The following is a 26,610-nucleotide window of genomic DNA, read 5'->3' as shown; positions in this document are numbered from 1 at the left end:
TATCCTTTATGCTTATTGAGTAATTCATTTAAGAACACATTGAATTATTTATACGAATCGTAAAAGAATAAAATAGAAAAGTTGATACAAATGTTGTTAAATTAATTACAAGCCATCAGCTTTGATCACTTAAGTTTTAATTGAATTATTAAAATATTATTAAAATTTTTTTTATTTATTAAACAATAAATTACAGTGAAAAAATGATAATTTGTATGACCATCTACAGCTATAATTGGCAAAAATTAACATTTATGAATTTTTTTTCTCTAATTTTTATCTCAAATTAATTGTTACACTCTTAAGATTGTTTCATACTATATAATAAGGGATGAATTGAAAGAAATATACTGTCTAAAGTAATTTACAAATGTAAATTAAAGTGAAATGAACACTTTAGAATTAATATGAGAATTAATATTAAATTTAGAATTATATGAATTAATATAATAAATCTGTTAAAATTAACTAGTGTTTTGACCCTAGATAATTATAAGTTTTCAGCAAAATTAAAGGACGGTCCAACTTAATTAAACAAAATTTACTTGACATTACGTGGCACGTTTTACTACAGTTTAGTGTATTTAAATCTAACTAGTTCTGTGGTAAGCGTAAATTCGAAGAATGTTTTATTTCTGATAGTTCATTCATAAAATATTTTTCTCTTTATTTAAGCCAATAAAAAATGCTGTAAATTTGTAACAAAACTTCATTGAGATAAAACGATGATTTATGATTGTCATACAGACAAATATAATTTTTAATGATACAATAGCCACGATTATTATTTTTTAAAAATTTTTGTTAGGCTTAACATCGACAAAAATTCAATGCAAAGCGACACACAACAGAAAAATTTTAACATGGGATAGATTAATATATTTTTTCATACATGATCAGTTATCCAAACCACCCCACAGTCACAAATTGTTTTGGATAATCAATGCTCTACTGTATTTGGTTATATTTCGCTGCTGGATACATTGTGCTTTTTCTTTATCTCCCAACAAGTGCAATATAATGAGAGGCTACTATATAAATAATAAAATTAGTGTGGTGTAAAAGAATTTAATTTTATCATTTTCATTTATGTATACTGAATTTAAATAAGAGGAAAATATTTTCTACAGAAAATATGTTACCTGAAACAGGAATCTGGAGCCAGTGAAAATAGTAGCAAATCCAAGAAGCAATGTCAAAAGTAATCCAGACATAAGTGTACCTAAATTTATTTAGTTTTCTTTTAAAATATTGAAATATATAAATACATAAAAGTAATAATATAATTTTATTAATACAGGTGATGCTCAGTTTACATAACAGTTATACAAAATATTATTACGAAAATGAAACTTTCACAGGAAATCATCTTCAAGACATTTATATTTTTTTTTTTTATATGGGAGGTATATTAACATGAATTTTTTCAAACAAATTAACATAAATTACTTCATAGCCTTTCATTTTAATTTGCAAGAGAAATGAAAAATTATCAACAATTTATACTTATATTAGTATAATTTCAATTGAAAATTTATATAAATAGAACTCAAACTGAACATCACTAGTGTGTATGTATGGTATCTGTTAAGGAAGCTTAACCTTCATTTTACAATACATTAAAATTAAACTTCTTAAAGATTAACAAAAGTCAGCAATTTCATTAATAAAATCTAAAAGTATATATCTGAAATTGAAAGAAAATAAATAATACCTTAATTGAATTTCAGAATCAATATATATAAATAAATGAACAAACAAACCACACTTTTGATTCCATCCAAAAATAAATAAAATGTAAAATTCAATTACAATGTTATTGTGTAATAATAATACAACTGTATTAATATTGTATAATAAATACAAACCAATAGATTAATAGTAATACTTTTAACAAAATAAATTTTTTCTTTTTTTCTAAATAGAAATTTTCAAGATACACCAAAATTACATCCAGAAGGCATCAAACTTGCTGATTTAACTTTAAAATTTTTGAAGTTTCTTGTCATTTATTTTGTTAAACACTCAAAATAAAATTATAAATGCAGTACATTTCAATAATAATATATTTTTAAAAAACATCAAAATCCTGTTTCTTTTACATTAACTTGAATAACTTATTTAAAAATTAAAAATCAGAACTTTATATGGAAAAATTACATTGCCAGAAATATAGAGAACTTAAAATTTAGGAGAAAAACATTTTCTTTATTAGTAAATTTTTTCAGATGAACTTTAGATATGAAAAAGTTGTATTCTATAGATTTTTTGCCATAATAAACATTTTTTTAAACTATAATCAAAAATATGTATTTATGTTTACATTTGGCTGATAAGTGATAAATGATACAAATTTTTATTGAAGGTTAGTTGCAAGTTGCAATTTTGCACAATAAAGTCACTTGATGTTCCTAATTTCAAGGTAAATTTAGTAATTATCTGTATTGAAGTCACAAACAAAATAAGTTGAAAATAAAAAATAGTGTAGTAAATTTCAAAGGCTAATTTATCTCATATTACAAGATTGAATTTTATAACTGATTTAATTTAAAATATTTAAAAGATTAGGTGTAATATTTTATGATTACTTCTAAATTTATAAACACAATTTCTTATAAAATCACTTTTAAAATTAAAAAATCACCTTCATGGAATGAAAGACAACACAAATGCAANGAATATAATTTAAATAAAAGATATATATATATATTAATAGAAGTTGAATCAACTATAGTATTACTTACCACCTAAGCCAATCCATTTGTACTGATCACTGTACAATGCACAAAGAGTGAAACATACAAATATCAAACAAGTTGTTAAAAATGCTGTTGGGATTATTGCAGGATTCACAACAATGGCAACATCAAGAAGTGGACCAAGACCTAAGCCTAAAACAAAATAAATTTTTTAAATGTTTGAATCCAATTATTTTAACATTTCATATTACAGTCTAAGTAAACTGATTTAAAATTAAAGAATAAGACAGGGATAAATGATGTAAAATTATCATCATTAATTAATTAAATTCAAAAATTCTTTATCAAACCACAAAAATTTTAATTAATAGATATCATTTTTTTGGAGTTTATGTTAAAAATGCATATTATCTTTAGATAAGGTATACAGTTAAGACAATTTTGTATATTGGTATATAAATATCTCAATTTACCATATAAATTATCCTCACAAAAGTACAGGATATTTTCATTGGATGGTCAAGCCAAATGCATCACCTCAAATGATGTGATGCATTTGATTTCATGATGGATGATTTTTAAGTGGCAGACAGCCAAGGCATCCAAGATCATGCAGTTTTCGTCATGTAGTATTGATACGGGCACTAGTTTTAGTCTCCTTTATACTCTCTACATGTTCCTAGCCATGGTCATTTGTCTCATTTGGTCTAATAGTTGCATGGCAGACAAATCAAGAACCAGATGACACTTCTTTCTCTACCCTCCATTTGGTAATTACAAACCCCACTGTTGATCTGGCAACATTTGTTTTAGCAGAAATAGGCAGACAGATCACTAAATGTGACAACCAATGATAATACCATGTTCACACTCCAAGTTCCTAGGATTGAGGCATATTAATTGTAAGTCGCATGAAAATATTGATGACATTATGAGATTGGCTGACATCTCTGAGATTCCATGTTCTGCATTGCACAGTTTAGGCATATGTAATTTGCAAAATACAATTAACATCCAATCCATTTTGCAAATAAAGGCATTGAATTTTACTTTTTGTAGAATTGTGTATATATTTAACAGAAATTATCAGTACAGCACATTAATTAAAACTAACAAAAAGAAAAGAGAAAATATACAAAATAAATAAAATAATTATGAAAAATTTTTTTGTTATAAAAGAAGTGTAAAAAATAAAAATAAATTTATAGTGGAATCTCATTATAATAAACCTCGTAATAATGAACTTTTCAGAACAAAATTTTAGATTTTCCACAACCCAATCTCCATAGGAATCCATGACAAAATTTTTTCAGTTGTACAAACATATTTATAACAAACTTTTCAGTTATAAATACACCTTTTCTGTTAGTTCCAAGGTAATGCAATTTATGTATTTTTCACTTTACTGTAATAAATTTTGTTACAACTTCTTTCCCTTTTCTTTGCCATTATCATCCAATTGGTAAACAACTCAGAAGCAATCACATACAAATTGCAGGTGTACTAACCCCAATAAGAGCCACAAGTTGACCATCCTAACATCACATTTATGACATTTGTTTATTTTAATTTTGTTATTTGTCTACCTTATTCTTCACTTAAGATACAAAGGTAAGATGTTTCACAATGGATGTCCTTCAGTGACATCTGTATAATTAACATATACAACATCATCATTGCATACATGGTCTTAATACAGTCGAACCCCTCTAGTCCGCCCTCAGCTAGTCCATCACTCTGGTTAATCCAACCGTGGTCAGAGTCGAGAAACTTGTCCCGACTCATTGGTGACTCACTGTCCGTGGCGTTTTTCTGTGTTCGTTACAGTATATGTTTTACATTGTGTGTACATGTACAGTTTTGTACATGTACACACAATTTGTGTGTGTTTTCAACATGTCAGGAATGAAACATAAACACGTTACTCTTTCATTAAATGAAAAATTAGCAGTGCTACAAAGACTGGACAAAGGGGAAGATTGTTTATTTTACTTTTTTCTGATAATCCGACCTTTTCTGTGTTCTGACCCATACCCCCAGTCCCAAAGGTGAGGGATTAGAGGGGTTCTACTGTATTTAGATATTTAACTTGCTTGATGATAAATTTCTATACATATTTCATTATAAACACAACAATTTTGATGGTCCCCTCAAGTTGTTATAAAAACAACATTCCATTGTATATATAAAAATAATATTGTTTCGTATTAAATTATTGCTTTAATTTAAGACTATACTATATTACTAAAATTACAAATCAGTAAATTCAATATACTATTTTCTGCAAAAAGTTATGGTGAAAAGAATTGCAAAAATTATTTAAACTCACATAACGTTAAAAAATTATTCATCTGATTATATAGTTTATAAACTTATTTAACAAAGTCTTTGACAAGTTCATTTTCTTGTCTCCTCCAAGATAAAAGTGATGAATCTGGCATATCTACTTAACCATAATAACAAGCAAAGAGTCTAGGTATTATCTCTATTCAACCATAGCATTCCTTTATAAAATGATAACTAAAAATAATAAAATTACTGAAACAAAATTACTCTATTTATTAGTTGAAGAAAGAAAAATTGGTAAATTTACAAGTGTTCCTTGATTAATGCAGTTAATTTATCTCTCAATGCTACCGCATATATCAAAATTGCATTAATCAAATATAGTATCTATGTTAAGTATAGAAGCTGGTAAAGTCAAATTAATTAAAATTTCTGCCATGTTTATAAAGGGATTTCTGTGATTAATTTCACACACATGCACTATACTTTACATTTGGTTAGATTCATTGAGTGGGAAAATGGTTGTGGTGGATCCACCCCATAAAACATTAAAATAGATAGTCATTGGACTTAGTCTGAAACTTTGAAGACATACCTTTTATTTTGATTACAAGTGGATGAAATTTGAGTTGCAAGATTTGAGGATGATACAAAGTAATTTAAATAAAAAGAAGTGATAGAATAAGAATAGAAAAAAATTATGGTATTATTTTATTATTATTCTAATCGTCTGAGTTTTTAATAAAGAAATTCCAAAGTCCTTACCTGTTGCAAAACTGAAGGCAGTTAATAAACCAAGCCTCAGGGAATTGTTCTTTCCTCCATCATATGGAATAATGTCAAGAGCAACCATTAGCCCTAAGGCTACTAATGATGTCAAGAAATTGCCCTATTGGATAAACAAACTTTTAAAACTATTTTCTTGCTTATTATTATTTTTTTAATGTATTTTAATGAAAGATATTTAGTTTAATACTACAAACATTAATTACATTACTATAATTTATCATGTAATGAATATTTGATTTTACAATTAACAATATTTAAGTAAATTGTTAATTAAATAACAATTAAATATTTTAATTTAATTAAAAATTTTGTAAGACCAATTTATAAGTAATAATATGGCAATATATTAATAAATAAAAGAACAACGTTCAGTAGTTAAACTCAAAATGCTAAAAAGCAACTAAAAATAATCTTAAATCTATCTCAACATGTTCAGCTTCATTTTATAAAGAATCTTAATGTGTATTTAGAATTAATTAAATCTAAATATTATGTTATAATGATTGATTTATACATCCTTATTCCAACTAAAAATTTCACTTCGTGCACACAATTTTACCTATTATATATATATATTTAATCTAATGCATATATTAGGTTAAATAGGTTAATTAGGTTAAATATATATATAAATAATAATATATATATTAGGTTCAAAATGTATTTATGTATTTGTACTATTACAGATAAATATTAAATTTTTTGAATTGATCAAAAACATATGATGACAACTAAAAAAAATCATCTTATTGTGACTAAGATAATTTTTTTTTACTTTGCATTCAATTGCAGCCCAGCATTGTGACATTGTCACAATGCTGGACTGCAATTTTTTATCACATTTTAGCTTAAAAATCACGACTTCCAGTCCAGACCAGAAGTTTTTATAGAGTTAATCAGGGCCTCCAATCCCTAAGCTTTCCATATCTTGTCTCAATTTTCATCTATCTAACTTCATTCTCAAGATTAATGAAGGTCAGAAGACATGGGCAGACAAACAACAGTGAAAATGTATAGATCTGCAATTTGAAAATTGCAGCCCAACTAAATGCTAAAGAATGGAATTCAGCAGATGAGACATTGTAATCTTTTGGTAAAAGTAGTTTCTCTATTAAAACTTTGGAGAGGCCTCAGTCAGCTTGTGGAGTTGGCTCAACTGCACAGTCCGTCCAGTCTCCATACTAACCCGTCCCTGAGATGCTTACCAGAGGAGAACACTCTCCCTACGCTCAGCGGGTACACCAATTGCCTGAGACTACCATGTACCAATCTCTTGCCCTTCTCTCCCCTCTCACCCCGCAATTTAAGGGTTTTTTGGACGGGGACTTCCGACCAATCACAAATCTTTCTTGCTCGAACAGCTTTAACCTAGGTCCACTGTTATCCTACAAGAATCAATCTTACAGTAACGTCCGCTGCTTGTTTACATTTAGTTATTTACCATATGGCAAATGGTCTATCGTCTGATCACAGGTGGGTCTAATTGACAAAGTCAGCACTTCCTTTGTTTTCCCTCTTTTTACAAGTCAACACTTTACAAGTGGTATTACCTGACCCCATATGGGTCCAATTGACAAGGTCGTGCCTCTTTTGTTCCCTCTCTGCTAAAAAGGTCAATACTTTAACTAATTTAACTAAAGAAAAAATAAGATTTAAGTTAAAATATTTAACTCTTTCATGTTTCCCAATAACCAAATTAACAAATACAATTAAGTAATTAAATTAATATTAATAAAATTAGTAAAAACTATTAAATAGCCAGGATGATAATTTCATTTTAAAAATTTACAAGAAATTTTCTTGTAAATTTTTAAAATGACTGTAGGCTCTTATAACATGACTAGGTAAAATAACATTTTACTGTAGGCTCTTATTTGCCTCACTTGAGTGTACTTAATATCTGAATTTGCATTTTAGTTATTTTTGCAATAAACTCTAACAAAGGGAAGTTATGATGTGTCCTCAGGGATTTCAAGCAATTCCATTTCTCCCTTGTTCATACCAAGGCTTATGAACAAGAGAGAAATGCACTTACCAAACGTTTTCAATAAAATTGAAGTTAAAATAATCCTAAGGCGACTTACCCTAAGTTTTGTAAAACTTTTTATGGAAGATTGCATGGCTCAGCAACACCATGCGTAACTTATATTTGTGAGATTTACTCACTTATCAAGATGCAAACCTACAAATGTCATCATTATAAAATGTGACTTCTAAATAAAATTATACACATGTACCTAATTTATATATAATACTGTACAGACGATAGTAAACTCAATTTACCCGCCTAAACTCTCTGTAGCGTGGCGCTGAATGGCAGAAAGTAGTTCAGCTGCTCGTCCGCGATGACGAGTTGGCGATGACATTTTACCGCGTTTTACGCGTCCCTTTTAGCGTCTTTATATGAATATTGTCGCAATTTTTTCGCCACATTATAGGAATCTCCGTTATAGGAAACCGCGTTATAGGGGAGTCTACTGTTTATATAATTATATATTAATTTATTGTAACTTTATTATAATTATATATATATACTTTCCGCCGTCCGGCGTCACGCTACGGAGAGTTTAGGCAAGTAAGTTGAGTTTACTATCATATGTACAGTATGTAAATTAGATACCGTAAGCCTAATACAGCACTAATTTTATACATTTATTGTGAAAGAAACATTTCTTATTCAACGGCCATAAAAATTATTTATATTAATGATGTCTCCAAAGTTCAACGAAGTTTTCGCAGAAAAATAACTTATCAGAAATCGCGCCCGCCATTTGGTGCGCTGCTCCGCAACGAAAACAACTTAAGCAATGGTGATGTCGAACGGTGCACACTCGGTAAGTAATCCTACAATTTTTTGTTTATAGAATAGTTTATACGGATTATTCCCAAAAAAATATACGTGTTTTGGAAATGTTGAGTCGAATTAGTCTAGGAATCGATTAATTTTATGGAAGAAAACCTTTCAAACAGCCATAGTCTATAAACTTCACACGTGTCGGGCTGTGATTGGCAAGGTCATCCTAAAACAATTTCATAAAAACCGGAACGTATCTACCGTCTTATAGGGTCGACTGTATATTTTTTAACAACAACAACAACAACAACAACTAATATCATTGACAAATTGAATATCATCACTTATATAATAGGAATCACCATTCCAAACAAACCTCATGACAAAAAATACATACTGAAAAAAGCTAACAAGTACACTCAACTCTCCCAAAAAATAAGCCATGTAAGATGGATAGGGTGCTTATTGTCCTCTCTTCCATTGGTGTCTTACCAAATACACTACACAAAGATCAAGAAATGTAAAACCATAACAACACCACATACATGACACTACAGAAAGCTACAATATTGGACATATCATACTGTTAGGAAATTTCTAGACATGGTCACACATACCAACAATATAGAAGCTTGTTATGCTTGTTTGATATGCATTGACTTTAGTCTGGCATAGCACATAGCACTTGTATCAGCTGAGCTGACATTTGTAACATTATTATTAGTCTTTTAGTTGTTAATTATTAAGTTAAAAATTAAAGTAAAATGTTTCACTTTACTTATGGCAAATCAGTCAACAAACTGGTCTATACATACGAATTAAACAAAGTTTAAAAAAGTTATTTACCCGCAAAATATCAGTGAAAACGTGAACATATCCTCCTGCAGCAGCTGCTAATGTAGATATTGCCAAACAACTGTATACGTTTTTCAAATGGCGTTGAACTGGAGCTTCTCTATATAAATTAAAAAGTATAAAAAAATTTTTAATTAATTGTTAAAAAGGTTNATGGTTTGTAGAGTTTTATATTTTTCTAATTGCAAAAGTTTGTCACAAAAAATTTTATTTAATTTCTATAAAAAGAAAGTTTCAAAAGAACATTTATTCTGCATTTTTTGTTAGATCTATGCATATCTATTGTGATGATACTATATATAGTATTATATATTATATAATTATAATTATATAATTACTTTATATATATATAAAGTAATTATATAATTATAATTATATAATATATAATACTATATATAGTATCATCACAATAGATATGCATAGATCTAACAAAAAATGCAGAATAAATGTTCTTTTGAAACTTTCTTTTTATAGAAATTAAATAAAATTTTTTGTGACAAACTTTTGCAATTAGAAAAATATAAAACTCTACAAACCATACTTTCTAATTAAAATTACTTTTGGATTTAAAATTACTTATTTTTATATTATTCTGTGACATAAGATGAAATTTCTTAAATAACAAACTTATATTTGCAAAAAGGTAAGTTATTTTTATTATTTTAACATATTGAAATAGGAATTTTTTAATTTGTATTTTTCAAGTACTGTACTTTGTAAAATCTATTATTTTAAATTTATATAAGATAAGTAACAATGCCGGATAGAAGGTGTCACTAATTTGTTGAAATGTCTGATTCTTGACAGCCCGTATCAGCAAAAACCCAGACCCAAATCAACTTAGAACACATTAAAACAAAATTTCCCAGACCATTCTCACGTGGGACACACATAAAAGGGACCGCATCTGAACACCGGGGCAGTCGTCTGAAAGAAACCTCCTGTACAACAACACCACTACAGACCTCTATTCCCCTACTGTGGAATCATTTAGGACTGCATCGCCTTACCAAAGAAGCATAGAGGTATTTACTTGAAGGTTATGTAAACTCTCTCTCTTGGTTAAAGTTAAATTGTAAATTAGACCTGCGTTAACAAAACTAATTAGCCGTAAGAATTACTCAACCTGCTTACTTCAAACGAGATTCCTGTTAATTTTTTTTTTTTGTTGTTGAATTTTTTTGTCCGATGGCTGGATTATTATTAAATAAATCAAAGACAAGTCTGTCCAAGAGGGATCACCATTTATTTTGCATTTCAGATGGAAAAATTCAACAAAAAAAAATTTTTAAATGTACCGTCGCCAAGGGGCAGCTTCAAAATCTACATCTTCCAGTGCCTTTTCTAGTAGATATAAAGCAGAACCACCCATTGGCCAGATGGATGAGCAGTAAGACGTCTGTGTGTCACCGATTCTTTTTACTTTTAATTGGATGTTTGTGTTTTTTAAAGGACTTTTTTTACGTTTTGGCGGCATGAAGCCTAAAAAGGAAGGCCTGTCGCCATTAATGTGTATGTGTAGTCTGAAATGCAAAATAAATGGTGATCCCTCTTGGACAGACTTGTCTTTGATTTATTTCACTTCTGTTAATGTCGGATTACCATAACATGATAGTCTTGTTATGCATCTATTGAATGTATCGTTTAATTGTGTTCCTTTTTGTATGCTCATGCTATATTAAATATATTACGCTTATGTTTAACTGAGTGTTATCATTTGTGTATTGCCGACACCTTCTCAATGACCTCACTAATCCTTTCACTCGCAGAAATTCACACCATCCATTGACGCCGTGAACAGAATTCATTATCCCGTTGCCGCTAAAGTGAAATTCGGGAGCTCACCACTCTACACCTCAGTTCTCAAAGTTGGTTTTTCAGGAGTGGGTATTTGATAGGATCAAATCAACGGTACTATGACACTCATCGTGTTAATTTTAAGGTAGAATTAGAATAAACAGAACAGATATGACAAAAGGTGAACTCCCCCTCATACAACTTTGGCAGGAAACCCAATTACCTTGGCGGAATGATCCCATTATTGCCAGTGTTTACGGGCGACCCAGCAGGTCCTCGGGTCATGGATTTTTTCAAGTCACTTGCAGATATTACCAAGATAGCGATTTGGTCTAAAGGCCCAGATGTTGGCCATGGCAAAGCTCAAGCTTACGGGAATAATCAGAGAATTCGTGCATAAAGATAGAAAATAAAGGATGTGGAAGATTTTGATACTTTCAAGAAAATAATGATGGAGAGATTTGAACGTGTACTGTATTCTTTTAAAGTAAAGTAAATAGGTTTTATGCGTGCATACAGTGAGAGGAGAGGACGTACAAACGTATGCCATCTGGTTGCAGTCATGGGCTACAGAAATAAAGATAAAGCAAGTAGGAGCAGATGATGCAAAGGCAGCTATAATTCAGAGGGTTCAAGATGAGCGACTGAAAGTCCAATTTTTAAAAACAAGCTTGACATTAAGATACGACAGAGGGTGATGTCTAGGGAGCATACGACATTTGATGAGGCTTTACAGGTGGCGATCAATAAAGAAATGATCAAAAATCTTACCGCCCATTCTCACAGGATTATGAGGATGGTTAAGGATGTCTCCGAGCAGTCGGAGGAACCACAGGATAATTGGGCAAAATTAGAAGACACAATAGAAGACCTTAAGACATGAATGGACAGCATAACAAGAATCGAGGAGGAGGTCAGAATAATGAGCTACCCCAGAATTGAGGAGGAGGTCAGAATAATGAGCGAATTAGACGGGATAATAAACAAAATCCGAATTTCCGACAAAGCGAACATTGGCTGAGCTCTCCTGATCGTCTAATGAATAAACCGACTGGTCCAGTCAACCAAAATCAGCACTTCCTTCCATGGCAGCCAACAAACAGAAACGATCGTCTGACCCAGCCGAGAAATAACTCTCGCATAAGGGAAAACGTTAGAAATGATCAACAAACAGATAAAACCTGGGTCCAATTTAGATGACAAGAACCTGAAATTAGAGATAGATGGCGAGGCAATGTTAGAAGTGTTGAAGGCAACAATCCCATTATAAATCTAGACGAGGTTACACTCTCCCTTTCCTGAAAATTAAGGGAAAGCCAAGCACAATTCAGGAACCCTATCTACAGCAAAATCAATCATATCGTCCTGGAAATTGAAGAGATTCATCCAGCAAAAGGGTCAAGTATATGCCCATGCATAGTGAAGCAACCTTTTCATGTTATATAAAAGGGATTCCGGCCACCATACAAACAGACACTAGAGCAAAGGTGTCCCTTTTATCTAAGGCATTTGCTGAGCAATTACAAGAAACGGTAGAGATAGATTATCAGAAGGAGACAGATAAGAAGTGCTAAGGGACATCACATACAAACCTATGGTATCTTAAGTCCTACTTTCCAGATCAGAGGCTTACAATTCCATTTGTATGTTGTCTCGTGGATCCCAATTATATCCATGTGACAATATAATTGGGGGAGAGATGATCCTAGAAAAGTGATTTCACCTATACTTCCAGAATGGAAAATTGACAATACCCCACGCAAACTAAGATACCCTTCCTCAACTTAGCTAGGTCTGCAAGCCACATGGGTAATGAACCGCTTACCACCGAAAGGAATATACAAGCAAACAGAAAGGTCAGCAGAAAGAGAAATAGATTATAACTAGGTCAAACATGCAACTTTTTGATTGGACAGGGATAGGAAGAAGTGAAAGGAGGCATTTTCCACCCTATTATATAAGTATAGGCATGTCTTTGCTCTTAATGATTATGATTTAGGTTATTGTGACCTAGTGCAACATGAAATTAATATAAGTGATGCAGCACCCATTTACTCCCCTTCATATAGAATTCCTTATGCGCAGAGGCAATAATGAGATAGTTGATGGGTTGTTAGAACATTCAACTTTCCCTTGGAATTCACCTGCATTGCTAATAAACAAGAAAGACGGGGACTAAGATCCGTAATAGATTACTGTAAATTAAACAAAATCACAAAGATAGATCCATATCCACTACCTCTAGTGCAGGAACCACTTAGCTTGATGGGAGAGGTGAAACACTTCACCATGGATACAGTCTCAGGGTTTTGGCAATTAGGTGTGGGTGATAAGGAGAAGACTGCCTTCTCTAACCAATTGACACTATCAATGGAATGGGATCCCTATGGGCTTAAAACATCATGTGCAGTATTTGAAAGAACAAAATGGACTTCATATTACATGGACTCAAAAGCAAAACATGTCTAGTTTACATGGATGATGTCTTGACATTCAGTCCTGACTTTCCTAGTCACCTCGAACACTTAGAACAAATCTTTAAGCATTTAGCTAGCACAGGTATAAAGTTAAAACCCTGAAAATGTCGTTTCAACACAAGATAAAATTCCTAGGGCATGAAATGTCGAAGGACGGTATAAAACCCAATCTGGATAAAACCAAATGTATTCTAGAATTCCTCCAGATCAGTAAACAAATGAGAAATTAAATCTTTCTTAGGACTAACAGGTTAAAATTATAATTATTAAAATTTATCAAGAGATGGTGCCTAACGCCTAACTCTAGTGCCAAATTGTCTTATAAATTATTATTATTATAGCAGTTTCTAGCCTGATAATATTCAGCATTGGTTGATGTACAGCTTGAAATATTTTTCCTGTCCTTCAAGTTATATTATTATCTCGCTATAAAACTTTTCTAGCATAAATTTTGATAAATGTAGTTAATAATGTTCTTATCATTTTCTTCTATCAAGGACATTTCTAACTGATTGGCACTATTCCATATCATTCACCAACTCATAGTTTTTGTAGTTATTTGATATGCAAAAAATATGTTCATATATATGCTGATATTTATACAAGATCATTTCAGTTTTGAATAAAATTTTAAAACCTGAAATTTGAAAATTATTGTTCAGGTTTTAAAGTTTCCTTATATCTATATTTATATTTTCCTTGTATTTCAGGTATTTTTCAAAAATTTCCTTGTATTATATATTTACAGAAAATTCTAGAAATAACTATAATTAAAGAGATAAATAATTACTTATGAATTGCTTAATTATCATCATCTATTACTGGTATTTGTACCATAACTTTTTTATACTTTTTTCTTTCTTCTAAACATAAAAGTGGCAAAATTCATTTCTCATAATCTAAATGAAATTTAAAAATTTCACAAAATATAAAAAATTATCAGTTTGTTTTCTATGCATATTCAGTAGCATAATAATTTGAAATGTGGGTCCTGGTGCTGAAATAAAAACTAGTCAACATTTTTCATAATGTAAAAAGTTTGTGTATAGGAATAATTTATGCAATTATGACTAATTAAAATTTTTTTAAAGTCTTAAGCAATGATTTTCCTTCCATCTTCGTGAAGGAACCTTATCAAGTTTAGACTCAGATACAGTAGTACTACTACTTGCAGTATTATAGTTATACAGCTGTTTTTATTGTAGTTGTTAATTCATTCTACCATCAAGTTTTAGTACTTGACCATTAATATCACAATACCATCAGTTCAAAGAATTTCAAAAATTTTTTGGATGAATAGGACCATATTGACTATGCTAGTTATTTCTATTCAACACATTTTGACTTTTCTGGCTCTGTTATATATAACAGAAGGAAATTATTGTAAATCAGTAAAAAAACTCTCCAAGATTTTTCTTTTTGAACTCAGGACTTGAAACATTAAAAAATGCAAAAAACTTGAGGTTTTTTCCTGTATGTATGAATGTTTGTATGTGAGGAGCACAATTTTTCACCCTCTCTGAAGCTTAATAACTCCTGTGCTTTTTGTCAAAAATTTCTGAAATTTTGCAAGGAGATTTGTTTATTAGGGAATTTATGCTATTAAATTTTGGTGGTTCAAAGTCAATGGGGTGGGGAGATAAAGGGGAGTAGTGTGTCATATCTTGAGCAGGGTCAGACTTGATATTTTTACTAGTTACAAGCATTTACAAGTTCTTGGTTGGTTGGAGTTGGTGGCACAAGGACACAGATACAATTTTTTATAAAATCCATCCCTACCCTCAAAATTAAGCTTTTTGCTACTTTATAATAAAAAGCTTTTTGACAAGACTGTCTTGTTTATAAAATCGTGGTGCCTATCAACAGCTCCATAACTTGAGCAGCAGTTCCCAATCTTTTTTCATTAGCATACCCCCGTGGCATTTCCAACTTCCCAATGAGCAATGCATGCTCAAATCTCTCACTGCCTGTTTGTAGAAAGTGTCACCATTTTGAATTTTATTTTGACTCGGTTCTCGATCCCTGAGTACCTACAAGTCTGGTTTTTTTTTGTGCACATGATTTGGGCACCAAATACTTTGTGCCAAATTGCAACTTTTGACATAGGCCTACTCCTTCATACCTCTAAGCTGGTAACGCAGAAGGCAGTACGATTTTATAAACAAGACATAGTCTTGTCAATAAAAAATTAATAAAAATACTGAATAAATAATGAAAAAAATTACGACTTGTACAGAGAATCTGGAGAAACTTGCTATGTCCTTTTCCTTGCTAACAATAAAAAATACTTTTTATAAACAAAAGAATACTTTTTTCAAACAACACATGAGGATATTGTTGAGAGATAATAACAACAACAGTAACATACCCCACCAGCAAAAGTCTGTAGCATAATCACTAATCACACATAATGGTATCCCCACTACCATTGACCGACTGCACAACATTTATTGATCTGCTGCATTGTACAATTGGCAGCACAAGTTTTTATTTCTATTTTTGCATTTTGAAATGTTTATACATTAAAGTTTGTGATTGTTGCAAGGAACATTTTTTACCTAATAATTTTTGAATACTATTAATTTGTGATATATAATATATTATTTTTTCTGCCATAATAACTAACTTTTTTCTGTACCCCTAAACAACCTATCGCTGTCTTAGAGGGATGAAGGAGTACATGTTGGGAGTTGCAATTTGGCACAGAATATTAGGTGCCCAAATCATGCGCACATAAAAAAACAGACCAGACTTGTAGGTACTCGGGAAACAGAGAATCGAGTCAAAATAAAATACAAAATAGTGACACTCTACAAACAGGCATATATACAGTATACAGGGTTAAGGTTTATATAAATTATAAATCTTAACCCTGTATACTGTATATATTGTCGTGCCATTTAGTTTATATAAATTTCTGTGCTATTATTGTATCATATAACCATATTTTGTTTTATTTAGTATGTTGAGGCATTGCATGCACCCATGAAACCCATGGTCACTTCCTCTCTCCTATCTATCTAACTTCCTCTTGCTGCTTATCACCTTACCTTCAAACCTTCTTTTTGTTTCCTATCTAAACGAGCTAAGTCAGTCAGCTAAACGACTGACAGCTCTCTCACCCTCTTTTACAAATACGAACAGGCACTAGTGTGAGATTTGCACATGCGTTGCCCATTGGGAAGTTCAAAATGCAAATATTCCAATATTGAATTTTGACAAACGAATCTTTGGAAAAACCTATTTACTGTCCAGTGTTATTCAGACATATCTCTGGTTGCAACGTGCTGACCTTGACCGATTGACCAGAGATATCTTGTTTCAGCATCGGAACATTTTTGAAACTAGATGGTGCTAGTCATTATAATTTTTTTTATATTAAAACTAACTTTCTTTCAAAATATAATTTTTTTTGTTTTTACATTTATTAATATGTTTATTTTGTTTGTGCAAAATATAAAATTAATTTTGGATGATACAATAGCCATGATTATTTGTTTCAAAAACAGGAAATTTTCCTTAGGTATCAACAAAGATTCAACCCGGAGTGACATGCAACGGAGAGAAATTTCGACATTGGTTAGGTTAATTTCACTGAAAATGCCTTGTGAACAACCTCATGGTCATGGTCAAGGCCAAGGCCGGTGAAGTTTGAACGATTGTGCTCAAAACCAGCAATACCAAAGATGATTGGAGAATGAGACCTGTTGTGAGCATCGAAGTGATCCCACTTACCATAGCCAAGAACAGGCCCGTGACAACGCAACCCACTGGTGTCAAGTTTTCTTCATTGGAGTGTGCTTGTTTCTCTTTTCCTTAGAAAAACAGTGTGCAGTCGAGCCCTGAGTTTCAATACAAAGTCTTGTCCAAAAATGTCATTGACATGTTACTTGTTATATTTTTAATTAACAAAATGTAACAGATGGCACTACAAAATTTTAAATGTTTCCAGGAAAGTTAAGAGCAACTCACTGTTGGATTTTTATTATAACATGCTATTCACTACAAATCAACTATAAAAACCAACATTTTGACATAAAAACACCCAATCCAATAACTTGTTTTTGTTATTGGATTCAGATGTAATTTCTCCATATTCATAATGAATGAAAACAGATTTGGTGTAGCTTTGCGATTTGCAGCTTTGTTCATTTCTGAATGTGGAGAAATTACCGTCTAGAGCAGTGTTTCTCAACCTCTAACGAATCGTCGCCCCCTTCAACGTAGTATCGCCCCCCTTCAATAAAACAGTTACGTAGTATCGTCCCCTTCATTTCAAAATTCCGATGCCGAGGGCCAGGGCTAACGCCAAATTCGTACTGCATTGAATAGACTAGTGACTAGTATAATGTTATTTGTTTAATTATTGTACGATATAACGAATAAAATAACTAATTAATCTTAATATAATGTTTTACTATATCACTCAGAAAATTGTTTTTCGCCCCCCAAAATATAAATTGTTACTAATCGCCCCCTCAACGTGGGAAAACGCCCACATGGGGGCGATATCGCCCCCATTGAGAAACACTGGTCTAGAGGAAATAAGTATCCAGGATTTGGGAGTTTTTTAAAGTTAACTATAGTAGTACATCTAGTTTTTGCAGTAATTAATGCTACTTCTCAGTAAACATGTAAATGTGTAAATATAAAAAGATTTTAATATCATAATATCTAAACTGTATCAATTATTAATATAAAATATACCAATATTTGATTTCAAGCTAGGTATTTCAATACAATTTCTGAAAATTACATGACAGAATGTGTGTTTATAATATGTCTTAACTTTTATATTACTTACCTAGTATACGCATATACCATTAAATCATTTTATTATTGATATCTGAAGGACTGTAAAAATCTAATTTTATGATCACGAAAAGAGATCATTTAAGATGATTTAGAAAATATTTTTCAAAGCAGATTTAAGCATTTAAGTTCTAATGTACAGTAATAGTACTGTACTATACATCGTTTTTTCCCAAAAGGTGACATTAAATACTTTATTGCATCTAATTAGAACAAATGCAGTTGTTTTCTGTAACATATCTGTATAGTAAAATTTATCATCATGAGAGTAAATCAACTTTGTTCAAAATTATCATACTATCACCATTTTCAGCTCTTGGAAAAATGTCAAAAAAATTAATTTATTATTTTCAAGTTGCATTATATATAGTATCTGGTTTACCTTACTTCAATCTCTTGAAATTTTTACTATTTCCTATGGGCATATAAATTACTGAAATATGCATTACAAATATGTTTTTACAATTATTGGAATTTTTTCTCCTATCAGCTAATTAACATTATGAAAACTTTAATTTCATTTCACTTTGTTTGTTTTAATTAATATGTATTTGCTGGAAAGTATTGCCACCTTCTGAAAAATTTATTAAATTGCAAAAATCATTTTACAGTATCCTTTATATTATAAATTTTTCATTGAAAAATGGTAAATAAATGTTCATATAATGCCAAGAAGTTATGAAAGTGACATACTACATAGCATGATCTGAAAAATGTTTTCTTTCAAATCATACTTGCCACATACATAAGGAACATTTTAATTATATGATAGTGTTGTCACTAAATGTAAAATTTGTCTATCCCTATTTCTTTTAAATGTAATTCAAATAAGCCATAATACAATTAAAAAATAAAACATTAGTATACATGAATGTGTATTCAAATAATAATAAGTTAAAATAAACAAAAACCCAAATAAACTGAATACAGCAGAGTGTTGTTTATCTGAAAGCCGATCAACTGAAACATCGATTAACCGAAAGAATTCCAGTCGGACTGTCTCATGCTGAATTGAATGTTTCTGATACTAGATTAACTTCCAAAATATAATTTTTTATATTTTTCAATATATTTATTTTGTTTGTACAAATAAAGAAATAATTTTTAACTATACAATAGCCACGATTATTATTTTAAAAAACTTACGTTAGTCTTAACATCGATGAAAATTCAACACAAAGCAACATGCAATGGAGAAAAGTTTCAACATGGGATAGGGATAGGTTAATATATTTTTTCATACATAATCAGTTATCCAAAAAATAAGTTATCTGAACAACTCCAGTTCCCAATTGATTCGGATAAACAACACTACTGTAATATGATAAATTCATTAAGTGATGGAAAAGATTTCAAAATTATTTTCATGCTGTATACATGAATAATTTATGAATTTAAATATAAATTTTTCTTATAATTCTTCAGAATCTTCTCAGTATATATATTTTTATTTATTTGTTAACTTTGTATATAATTCTCAAATTTTGATAATAAATAACAAGTTAACAAATTACATTTGGATCTATCTTGCTAATGTATAAAAGCAAAAGCAAAAAATTTATTTCTTTTACAAATTATTAAAATTCTTCATTTACACCTTAATTTTATATTTTCTTTATTAGATTTATTTTAAATTTGATAAATTCTACATAATTAAGAATAGTATTCTGCAAAACTGTTTTTCTCTCTAACTCACAAATAAAAAAAAGTGCCAACATTTCATATTTCATCATAAATATTAATTTTTATCTATTTTAATTTTAAATTTACCATGCAAGATAAAATAATATAGGCAATATTCTATTACATTTTAATAATTCTTATTATAATTAAAATTTGTTAGAAGGAAATTAATTGAACTATTCTGAAGATTAGAATTTAACACTTAATACTTCAATAAAAAAATTTATATATAATTTTTTGATTTTAGTTGGTTTTTTTTTTTTGGTGCTTTAATCAGAAAATCATAAGTAATAATACAAAAATCGTTTCAGTTAAAGACTGATTATATAAATTAACAGTTCAGCTAGCTGACTTAAAGTTCATAAAATATTTTTTATGAAAAATTAAAACAAATACAATTATAACATTACATTTGCTTTCAATATTTTTTCAAGGCATTTTAAAAACCATAAAATTTTTTTTTTAAATAAAAATTAAGGATAGGTGATTTAAATGGAAATTAATTATACTTAAATAATAAAATTATGCATAATTTTTCTATAATAGTTTCGTATATTCTTTGGCTTAAAATGGCTAATAGAAGTTGTTGTAATGTATTTTGAATTAGAACTCGACGTTCCTCAATATAGCAAGACTCACCTAAATAACTATTTTTAAAGACAGGCAGAAAAAAAAATTGCTATTAGAAAATACTATCTAATGAGAGAATGAAGCAAAAATGATTTTGAAAATATACATTAAAATAAAATATAAGCACACCTTGATGTATTTTTTCTGTTTAAATATAAATAAAAATATATTCTATAAATTATATTTTGAATCTTTATAAATATTCCTATATTCCTTGTGAAATACCAACTTAAACTTAGAACATCTAAAATTGATTTACAGTATACAGTGGAACCTTGGTATACGACCTTAATCCGTTCCTGGTGTTTGGACTTATACCGAATAGGACGTATACCAAACCAACCTTTTCCATAAGAAGTAATGTAAAAATGATTAATCCGTTCTCATGTAAAAAAAATTGCTGGCTTTAAACACCTGGCTTTCCTCGCTAGTTTCTGCTTGATTTTTCATGAGATCAGCATGTATCCTTTTAACTTTCTCGCAAATAATTTCTTCCGATACGCTGTCGCCGGCACACTGTTTTTCAGTTATCTAAAGCAGAAGCAATTTCTCGACATGATCTAATTCTTCGATCTCTGTTTAGAAATTGATTTAACCCCTTTCGCAACGTTAGCAAATTTAATACAGCAATGTCTTTATTTTTCACGATTGTCGATATCGTCATTCTCGGAATACTGAATGCAACAGTTAAATCTCGTTAAATCTCGAACACGCGTGCCACCTTCATATTTCTCAACAATCACTTTTTTCAGTCCTGTTAAGATTCTAGACATTTTTTTATTTTTCTGTTGCCCTTTTGCAATTCATGATTAATAAAAATAATAAAATTAAACAATTTAAAATCAGAAGAAATTTTAAAAAGTTATAAACTGTAGCACTGTGAACGTCTAGTCTAGTGTAGTACACCAATAGTGCTACTTGTTCATAGATGGCGCATATAATTAAGTCGTATACCGAACAAAAGTCGTATACGGAGCAAAATTTGTTTTGTCCAAACAGGACGTATTCCGAATTGGACGTATTCTAAAGCAGACGTATACCGAGGTTCCACTGTATTTGAAGTTTACATCACTTAAAATGCTACTTAAAATGTATATTTGAAAATCCAGATAAAAATTCAGACTGGGGCCTGATTCTGACACTTCACTATAAATTATTTTATCATCAATTCCTATTGGCCTATAAAATTATTTTATGTTCAAAAATATTTCTACTGGGATCTCTAAAAAAGCTTTGGGCACACATCAATTTAATATTCTTTCCTTTTTCATTTACTTCCTTTATTTTAATATAATTCCTCAATTTTCTACCTTGCCTAAGTATGCATTTTGCCCAGGATCACATCACCCTCTGCATAGCCCTGCATAAAAATGTATTATCTTGAACCAGTTGTTTCCAACTAGTTTACAGTGAAGTCCTTCCAAGTGTGCTGAGAGACAAAAAAACCCAAGAGCTACAAATTTAAAAATTTGTAAAAAATAACATTTTTTGTACATCAGCAACAACATTTCAGAAGTTTATACCAAAAACCTATCATAGAAAAGACGTACTGGTACAAATTCAGCTTTGAAATAAGGCAGTTGGAACCATATCACAACTAAAGACCAGGGGTGCACAACCCACAGCCTGCATTAATATTTTTGCAGTCCACATCACACAAAATATTAATAAATATATAAATTTCCATAATATTTAAGGAAGTATGCCACAAAAATTTTATCATCATTTTTTACAACTTATGTACACAGTTTTTTCTGTAACAAATTTAGTAAGAAGTACAACAAGAAAGTGGCTAACAGACTCAAACCAAAACTAGCAGTGACTAATATCCAACCAAATATTCCGGATATATTACATTTGCATTAGTTCCAGAAGTCAAATTAAGTATACTTACATTAATTTATAATCATGCATGAATAAATAATTGCAATTTATCCACAACTTTTTTTTCCTGCTGCGTGCAGTTCACATTTTTTCCTCCTCCTGTGTGCCTTGTCAATTCAAGCTCAAAACACGACCCTCGCAGAAAAAGGTTGTCCTTCCCTCACCTTAGTTTGTTTAGTTAAGTTAAAGCAACACAACACTTGGGCGATCTGCTTAAGGGGAATGCCTTCCAAATCTTTTTAAGGATAACTGGCCCCTATTAAGGTGTTACAGACATGGAGAATACCCAGAAAACCCCACGTGGCCAGCCCGTCCCAGTGAGGCATGAAGCTACAACCAAGCTCCCAGTGTTCAGGGAATGGAACCACTTGACCACTGATGGGTCTCCCCTCCTTAGATCAATCCCACAGGAATAAAGAAAAAAACATCAAAACGAACCAAAGTCTACGTGTGACCCTTTGCAATATTTATTTGAGGGACCATCCAAAACATTTGTACCAAAATATAAGAGCTTCACGATCGACCCATCGGCAAATCTATTATTTAATAAAATAAAAAAACATGCCACAATCTTCAAACGATTAAATACGCCGTAGGTCCAAAGAGGTCGAAAACCCGCCTCAAACTAATAAACAAAGTACATAAACCTGAAATTGCAGCAGTTCACAAATACTATTTTTATGAAATAAAAAAAAAACAAATTTCAGGAATTTTTTACTATCAATTTATTATCAAACATATAAAAAAAACACGCGCAATGAACAAATTAGCCATCATTTCATCAAATAAACTAGTTAAGTATCGTTATAACATCTTCATAAAACTAATTTTTATAACTCTACACTGTTTAATGTCCAAATAAGTACGTATTAACACGATGACATACTTTCACATCAGTTAAAAAAAGTATTATTAAACGACTCGTTTATAAATTAAATCGCTTCCAATTACATTTAGAAACCGCATTTACGCAGACAACGTTCGGTTTACTTAATAGAAATGGAATAAAACCGATACTAAAGAGGAAAACATTTCCCACAAATGGCCGACAGGGTGATGTCGCAGTTGCAATTCCATCGATAACGTCACGATATTTGTAAATAGAACGTTCTAGACGTTCGTACGACGTCATTTTTAACTTTTAATTAATTAATTACGCGTAATTCTCGCCGTTACACCTTAATATATCGGAATTTGACTTACATTTTGTTGTTAAATAAGCGAACAAATCCGTCTAGGGTAGTGGCCATCTTGTCCTCCTTCCGTTTCCACACTAAAATAATATTAAAACAAAGTTTTATCGATCGTTACCGAATCGAAAATTTTAATAAATATTAATTAAATTCGAACTCACGTAGCAAAAAATTAATAAAAATTAAATCGGTTTATACGCCTTTATCGACGACGAGAAACTATAATACGAAAGTACAGTACAGACGAAAATAAATCTACGTCGATTGATTTGTAATTTACAAAATATCCGATTGGTTAATGATGAAATCAGGTTGTTCGATTGACCAATAATTTTTTATTATATATAAATTGATATCGAATGTTTTCGTGTGTGAAGTTTATTTGTTGTTCAGTTTAAATTATATTTTAATCGTTTATCTTTAAAATATTTTAAACATGAAATAAATGTTCGATTTAATTTTTAAATATTATTTTTTTATTTAAAATTATCAAAAGTTTTTGATTGGTAATAAAGAGAAAAAAAATTTAATTGGTTTACGTCAGCGTTTTTTTTTCTAAATGTATCTAAATAACTTTACGATTTCATAAACATCTGACGAAAATCAGATAATATATCATTAAATTTCTCTATGATCGTTAGAAAAAAATAAACATTAATATATTTTATAATTATTATTCAGAAATAATTTTATGAGTCAATAACGGCGTTTATAGTAAATTATTTTAAATTTTAAAATTGAAATAATTCGATTTCGAATTTGAAATTTCTTAAAAATACAAGCTTGATAATAAAATGAAAGCTTAATATTTTTCATTGAATAAGTTTGTTTAATTTTTTTAATCAAATATTCTGAATCATCTTTTTGACGATTGCTAATCTGTGGCTCGGGATTCGAGGGCATAGTTTCCTTTATATACAGGATTATTCTTTTCGTCCCGTGAGCAGTAATAAAGACGTTTTTCCAGGCCAATCGTGGGCTTGACTAGGCCCACGATTGCCCGGATAGTGAGGAACGGGCCCGATATATGATGCTTAAACGCTTCGACCATCCGGTTCGCAAAGGTTTGAGTTCGAGTTCGTGTTGAATCTTAAAAATTGTCCTGGCTGATGAAAGATGCAACGTTCATATCGGGCTTACGCATATCTATAATATACAGTATATGAAAAGAAGTCTTCTTTCAAAGCATATACAGTAGAGCATCGATTATCCGAATCAATTAGGACTGTGATTGTTCGGAAGATCGATGTTTCGGATAACCGATTGTGTACGAAAAAATATATTAATTTATCCCCTCTTGACATTTTTCTCCGTTGCGTGTCGCTTCGCGTTGAATTTTCGTCGATGTTAAGCCTAACGAAGACTATTGTATCGTTAAAAATTATTTTTTATTTTGTACGAACAAAATAAATATATTGAAAAATATAAAAACAATAAAAAATTATACTTCAGAAGTTAATTTAGTATCAAAAACGTAAAATATTTGAGTAGCCCAAGACATAGCCAAAGATAGCATCGCCACAACACTGGCGAAAATTTAAATTTGCCGACTGGAATTCTTTCGGATAATTGACGTTTTCGGATGATTGACTTTCGGATAATCGACGCTCTACTTACTGTATCTCTATGTAGTTTTCTATATATAGTGATTCCAATATAAGTTAACAGACGTCGAACCAGACTAAACCATTTTTAAACCATTCATACAGGAGAGATATTTAATGGCCCAGAGCTGCAATAAACAATTCGCTATTTACAACTAATAAAGCAGTCTCTCTCTACAACTGGTTAAAAAATGGTTTAGTCTGATTTCACGGACGGCCAAGCTGTCAAGATAGCAGTCTACCGCTCTGGGGGAACTCAGAATCGAATGCAGGCGGGTTAAAAAATCCCCAAGAATTTTTCGCGGGGTGATCCATCCGGATATGTCGGGCCCCGTTCCTCACCACTCGGCTACCCCATTGTGGACCTGGCCGAACCTATAATGGGCTTGCTAGAAGAGGATCCCTTAGTGCCCGTAGGTCGAAGTTTTAGAAAAGTCTGGTTTGACAACTGTCAACTTATATTGGAAAGATTAAAGCTCTACTAACAAAATTGATCCTTACTTAAATTAAATAAAACTTTGAAAGTTATATAAAATAAGCGATTAGTTTTGTCTGCTTGAGGGTAAATTATGTCGGCGAAATTTAATCCATTACTACGTGTATTATTACTTTTATTTATAAATAGTACATTATATTATTACTTCTCGATATAACTAAAATATTAAAAATAACTAAGCGACGCGTTATTCCTATTACGCTCGTAAATTAATGGCTTTACCGCAATCTTATTAGCGTTATCGAATTAAAGATGACGTAATTTTTCAAATTTACTTTATTTTAAACTAAAACAGAATTTAGTTTATTATTAATATAGGATGTATATAAAATATTTATATTTTTTAAATAAATAAAATTATCAAACACTTGTTCATTGTTGAATTTTATTGTTATTATTTCATTGTAAAAAGAAAAATCATCTGAATTCGCTACAGGGATTTTTGGCCAGTATGAATTTAGGGTCAGGGGAAAATCAACCCAAATATAGGGGTTTTTCCCTAAATTCAGAGGAAATCAGCAGGATAGGTTATGTAAAGTCTGTCCATATTGGTTAGTGAAGTTTCATACATAGTAGGAGCTAGGAGCTTCCAAAAGTCACAACTGGTTGGG

General features: G+C 30.6%; 1 protein-coding gene across 1 annotated transcript; it reads right to left on the bottom strand.

Moving 5' to 3' along the window:
• Positions 1 to 1,109: 1,109 nt before the first annotated feature.
• On the bottom strand, positions 1,110 to 24,216 carry LOC111614973 (bax inhibitor 1-like). The gene is made up of 6 exons (XM_023356345.1): positions 24,061 to 24,216; positions 23,910 to 23,979; positions 9,415 to 9,523; positions 5,751 to 5,874; positions 2,745 to 2,891; positions 1,110 to 1,222 (listed from the first exon to the last, which is right to left on the bottom strand). The coding sequence occupies exons 2-6, from the start codon at positions 23,954 to 23,956 to the stop codon at positions 1,125 to 1,127; spliced, it is 525 nt and encodes a 174-aa protein (XP_023212113.1). The 5' UTR covers positions 23,957 to 23,979; positions 24,061 to 24,216; the 3' UTR covers positions 1,110 to 1,124.
• Positions 24,217 to 26,610: the final 2,394 nt, after the last annotated feature.

Source organism: Centruroides sculpturatus, unplaced genomic scaffold, assembly GCF_000671375.1.
Source record: "Centruroides sculpturatus isolate CEXI.00-Female unplaced genomic scaffold, Cexi_2.0 scaffold2320, whole genome shotgun sequence".
Classification (NCBI taxonomy): Eukaryota; Metazoa; Arthropoda; class Arachnida; order Scorpiones; family Buthidae; genus Centruroides; species Centruroides sculpturatus.
This window is presented reverse-complemented; position numbering and strand designations above follow the sequence as displayed.